The sequence below is a fragment of the Dendropsophus ebraccatus genome, chromosome 10 (assembly GCF_027789765.1).
Source record: "Dendropsophus ebraccatus isolate aDenEbr1 chromosome 10, aDenEbr1.pat, whole genome shotgun sequence".
Taxonomy (NCBI): Eukaryota; Metazoa; Chordata; class Amphibia; order Anura; family Hylidae; genus Dendropsophus; species Dendropsophus ebraccatus.
In genome coordinates this window covers 80,969,195-80,975,194 of record NC_091463.1, presented here as the reverse complement: position 1 = coordinate 80,975,194, position 6,000 = coordinate 80,969,195, and the positions used below count along the sequence as shown (strand labels likewise).

At 41.8% G+C, this 6,000-nt stretch overlaps 1 protein-coding gene across 1 annotated transcript in view; it reads left to right on the top strand.

Annotated features, from left to right (window-relative positions):
• Positions 1–4,689, top strand: part of TBCB (tubulin folding cofactor B) — a 7,638-nt gene extending 2,949 nt beyond the window's left edge. Inside the window, exons 2-6 of the mRNA XM_069986866.1 lie at positions 1–129; positions 242–338; positions 2,150–2,341; positions 2,933–3,005; positions 3,787–4,689. The exon at positions 1–129 is cut by the window's left edge and continues 15 nt beyond it. Coding sequence (XP_069842967.1) covers positions 1–129; positions 242–338; positions 2,150–2,341; positions 2,933–3,005; positions 3,787–3,904 — 609 coding nt within the window. The 3' untranslated portion in view covers positions 3,905–4,689. The remainder of the gene's footprint in view (positions 130–241; positions 339–2,149; positions 2,342–2,932; positions 3,006–3,786) is intronic.
• The last annotated feature ends 1,311 nt before the right edge of the window (positions 4,690–6,000 follow it).

Sequence of the window (6,000 nt, the reverse complement as noted above, 5' to 3'; positions counted from 1 at the left end):
GTGGTCGGGTCTCCTGCATCATGTATGGACCTGCAATTATACAGCACAGATAACACGTTCATCCAGAACCTGGATCAGGATGATGCTCTGCTGGGCTCCTACCCTGTGGATAATGGCTGCAGGATACACGTTAGTAACCCCTATTGCTTATCTTTGTGGGATACGATATTATTAGTTATTAGACATAGAGTATAGAGGGTATAAGAGAATATTTCTCGTAATTCTTCATTTTTACCTTCAGGTGATAGATAAGAGCGGTGCTAAGGCTGGAGAATATGAAGACTTGTCTAGAGTGGATAAATACGAGCTACCACAGGAAGCCTATGACAAAAGAACAGGTATGTCCATGTAAAATATGTATGTGGGAAGAGTCACATTTGCACATTTTGTAGTATATGTTTGCAATCCGAGAGAATGGGATACCGACATATACCACAGTGTACTCTCACCAAATCTATAAGATTGATGTAAAAGTGACTTCATTGATCACAGTTCTCATATACCTAGAGGTTAGTTGTGCAATTATTATTACCGGGGCTGAATTTAAATGATCATTCTCACCCTGTAATATGGCATATTGCTAGGATAGTCAGATTGATAGAGGTCCAACCCCTGGAACCCCTATGGATCATGACAATGAAGGGGGTCACTGTGCCTCTACTCTTCTTTTTTTTTCCCCTTGCACAGCAGTGCCAAGCAACTAGCTGTATGGGGAACTGTAGAGGTTTGTCCCCCACAAGCATAACATGATGGCATACCCTTGAGGTGGAGGAGGGGTCCTTTAAAGGGATGAATCTAACCTGCTGATAGCTCCCTATAGTGCACAGGGTGCTGAGGATAAAGGTATGTCTCTAACCTTCATCCTAGGCACTGATCCTGTTCACTTTTAATGTAAAGACATACCTTCATCTCAGCGCCCCGTGCAATATAGGGAGCTATCCAAGGTTTGGTTCGCATAAACTGCTGGTAGTTTAAAACAGTGCTTCTCAATTCCAATCCTCAAGCCTCACCAACAGGTCATGTTTTGGGGATTTCCTTAGTATTATCACAGGTGATATAATTATGCTCAGTGCATCAGGTATTATCACAGCTGTTCTTTGTATGGGAAATCCTCAAAACATGACCTGTTGGTGAGGCCTGAGGACTGGAATTGAGAAGCACTGGTTTAAAGGAACCCCCAAACCTCAAGGGTATGCTTGTGGGGGGGGCCAACCTCCGCAGTACAGATTACAACATTCAAACTTCACTGGAACAGTGCCGAGGATGGAGGTAAGATACATACCTTCATCCTGGTCTATCCTGCTGCTAGTTTCCCTTTAAAGTTTATTTGTATAATAATAAATTTTTTTTATTTCAGCATAGTAGGTTTGCAAATCATTCTGCTTATAGCAGCATCCTCTGCCCTGTAATAGTTTCTTTATCTGAAATATTAATCTGAGGACACACAGAATTTATCTACCACAAATGACTCTGCACTTTTGGACCTAAAGCGTTTGTCATTTTAAAAGATTTTTTTTATTTCTGGTAAATTAACCCTTCAGAGTGGTGACAAGGTGATGATAGTGCTCTCATGGCTGTTATTGAGCCTCTGAGAGCGCCCCCCGGTGCAAACACATACTTATCATGCTCCCTATTTTATTGGACTCTTTGCCAGTAGTACACACACAGTTACTTCCTCCCTTAGTTGCCTGGCCAATCACAGCACAGCTCAGGTCCTGCTCCACTCTGTTATGTCATGCCATAGTGCTGGTGAAAGCTCACTGAACAGGTTGGTGCTGATGTGCACTGATTGCAGGGTGGGATGCGAGAAGACATGAAAGGAAAAAGGGTTACACTAAGCAGTGAGCCGCTTCTGAGGACAAGAGGGGGGGATTAGGTACACAAGTCAGCGTAGTGTCCACACAGCAAAGAATGGGTTACATGAAGCACTGAAATGTTTGTGCTGCTTAGATGGGAAAAAAGCCTTGATTTACCTGTGAGGGACAATGGGTATCCTTTAGAGAAAGAAGATGACTTGAAGGTACTCTCCTACACATAGCACATGCTAAGTCCCGCCCCTACATGATTTACAAACATCTTTGGAATTACATATCGTATGACATAGAGGAATGTTGCTTGATACATTTATATTTTCGTATGCTCTCTGCAGATTCTGTACGTTCATTCTTGAAGAAGAACAAGTTGGGTAAATTCAATGAAGAAGAAGCCGCTCAAAAGGCCGCAGAGCAGCAGCGCAAGCTGGAGGAGGAGCGTCTGGCAGCAGAGGCGATCACCCCTGGGGCTCGGTGTGAGGTGCGGGTGGCAGGACAGCCCACTAAACGGGGCACTGTCATGTATGTGGGTGAGTCAGAGAATTGTCTATTGACTTTCTTAGCGTCATAGACGTTCATGTATTATTTTATATGGAAACATAATTGCTTTACTAAATCAGGGACTCAGTGCTCACACCCTGCTAACAATAAAAAATTATTATAACATAAATGAGAGCGCATTTTATAGCAGGATAAGCTGTCCTAGCATTGTAGACTTATGGCTATAATTTTACTGCAACCCAAAATCCCATTAAAACCATTGTTTTAAAGGGGTTGTCTGAGGTTGTCACTTCACGTCATATTCCAGACAAACGGCTGATCTGCTGGTAGCAGAAGACGTTGAACTAAGCTGTAGTAACCTAACACAGTCTTCTGCTTCTGGCTCCTATTCACTCCGCATTGCAGGTGGTAACTCTGCTAATCAGATATTGATCACCTATACATAGGCTACTAAGTTTTCACAGGGGAACCCCTTGAACTGGCTTCTGTTCTATAGAATTTTCTCCTATGTAATACATAGGATAATACTAGGATAGCTTGGGTCCTGGAGGGGCACTGAAGAAAAATGTATAAATCTTCTGCTTCCAACGTGTGAGTTTTGTTTCCCTTTTATCCTTTAGGTTTAACAGATTTTAAACCTGGAATCTGGGTTGGTGTAAGCTATGATGAACCTCTAGGAAAACATGATGGAAGGTGAGTATGGCTTATTCGTCAGACAAGCAAGGGAGGGCTGGTTTCTATTAACCTGCACACAATAAGTTGAGGCTTCCGCCACCTTTCCCAGTGTCCCTGTGGATGCAGCTAGGTACACTGGGGATGCTAGGTTTTGTACCCCACTGATTAGGCATTAATGGCCTGGAACACTCATTGCAAAGCCAATCTATCAGCAGCTAAGCGGGGTTATGACCCATGACCATCAAGATTCCAGGTATATCTCGTCAAAATATAACCCTTTTTGTTGATATACAAATTAGGATTAAGTGCCCTGGGGGTGTTTCCCCAACACTGCAAGAGCCAAGTGGTACTTGTCAAAAAACTGAAGTGTGTAACAAGCTATAAAGGTTTATTCCGGAAAATTCTCTAAGGTTAGTCTCGCACACAGCAGTTTTTTGTGCGAAAGCCAGATGTGGATTACAAAGAAAGGACTTCTGCTTCCTACAAAATACACTTCTGGCTTTGGCTCAAAACCTGCCGTGTGTGAAACTAGCCTCGGGAAGCCATTAGCAGGTTGCGCCATTTTGGAGTTATTTCTTTCTTTAATGAACATGTAAATTAGTACATTTTGAGGCACTGGGGATGTTCTTCGGCTCCTCAGAGCACCTTTCTGCTCATCTACATACAGGGAGATATCAGCAGATGCTTATGGATGAACCTTCTCATAGTCTCCCTTTAACACACGTTCTGCATTAGTCAACTTTTTTCTTTCTTTATGTAAAAATTAATTTAAATTTTTAAAATAATTTATTTCCACCAGCGTTGATGGAAAGCGTTATTTCACATGTTCTCCAAAGTACGGCGCCTTCGTCAAGCCCCAGTTCGTGGTGATTGGTGACTTCCCGGAAGAAGACTACGGTCTGGACGATGAAATGTGACGGCCCCAGCGCCACCGTAACTTCTCTGTGCCTCCTCAACATTCAGACTCCAAGCTTCAACACCATGATGTTCCATGTAGTGTGATAACATTGTGAATCTCATAGATTTTTTTTTTTATAATTTTTTTTTTTCTAAGCATTTAGCGGATGCCTGAATTTTCTTCTGTGTTCTACAATAAGCTGGCGCTACTGCTCTGGAACCCTAATAATACTGATCTACACGGCAAGAAAGCGATCGACACATAGGAAACTAATGGCTGCCTCCAAGTAACTATATCAAGAGGGATAACTATTAGTTAATAGAACCTACTATCTTCATAGACCTTCTATTAAACAGGACGGTTTGCAGCATGAAATCTCATGTGATGGGTCTATTGCTGCCTACTATTACCAGACTATGGACTCTGATTCTTTAATATACAGTAGCTCCTGGGAATGAATTACTACAGATCACAAAGCGTGGACATTTACAGACTTCATTGTATATAACTTCTTCCATGTGACCTCCCTAACATTGTTCGGACAGTCATGTTGTCTTTCTGTGACCAAGTGTATAGTATGTGTATGAATAATTTATTTTCTTTGTCACCTTGCACGTTCCTGCTCTCCGCCATCTTTTACAGATTGACTTTTTCTTTCTAGCCTCATTCTTTGCTTTACATCTCCTTGTTTTATATGCACCAGCAATGCTTGTTTTATCATTGCCCTGAGGTACAAAGCGAAGCCGCTTTCTTGATACAGTTTGTGTGAATCCTGAGGCAGTTAAATAAACCAAGCTGACTTTTCTTTCATTGATGTGATTGTAGGATGAAGCCAGATGGCGGTATACAGTTGGTTATACATGTCTATGCTATTGTCTCCATATTGTAGTTTTTATAGATACCTAGGTAATGCATCGTTTCTCTGTGATAGTGTTGGTTGTAGACGCCCATGTTTACTGGATAAAGACGTCCCAGTGACAAGTGGACAGTTCAGTGGCTTAGGATCCTGTTAGACGAAGTGATTTTTTGTTTTTCGCCGATTAACAATGGTGTTTTTGGGAACAACCTGAAATTGTTTACCGTAACACACAGAATACTTGTAAGTAACGATCATAACAAGATCTTTTACTCCTCCTGATCCCAGCAAAAGAAGGAATGATGTGTATGTACACAGAAGATTACAATATTTAGCCAACAATTAGTGAATGATTAACAATGATTTTATGGTCAACTTAAAAGATGCGATCAACAACACATAAACAATTTTTTCTTATTGTCTGCCTACACTGGGTATATTGAGGGAGACTTTGTTTTTAAATCTGCGTTGGCAGACTAGCAAATTGTCTATGGGAATGACTGCAGCATATCCTTTATATAGACTAGGGACTCTGTATTGGCAATTAATAAAGAGGGACCTCCCTATATTGCACACTAGATGGCCCCATGTGTATACAAAAAGTGGACAATTCAAAACACAAAGTGAAAATAGACCGAGGCTTTATTCCCATCTGCTGGAGACTTTGGCTGGGGCCTTATATATAGAGTCCATCCATGGTATATAACTACCTATACACATTCACTTAGCTAAGCATTCACATGCTTTAAATGGGTCTGGCGAAAAGTAATATGAAGTGATCATCCAGGGATCCTACAGCTGTTGTACATTGCTTGTGGGTCTGATTTTGCTCACATGAGATGATGGTGACTGGCACTTCACATCATGGAAAGTATACAGATGGCAGAAGTATTGGGGGGGGAAACGGCAGTATCTATATGGACATAGGGGGACATTTAGTAAGAACAGCATTTTCAGCGCTTGTGGTGCAGAATTGAGAGATGCAATGCCTTTACATAAATTCCCTGCGCATTGGAGTCTCAGAGCTGGTGTAGATTTCACTGGCTTTTTCCTGCAAAAAATGTTAAATGCTTGTCACCCGAGTGAGGCCGTACCCTCTGTTCCGCCCTCTCTCTGCCTTTATGGTGCGAGTGCTGCAGAGGGCCAAAAAGTGAATGAAATATTTGCAAAACAAGGTTTGCAAATAGATTTATTTGCTTCTGGGCCCTCTGCGCCTTTGTTCCCCTTGGCGTTGGTTGTAAAAAGAAGCCTATAGCTGA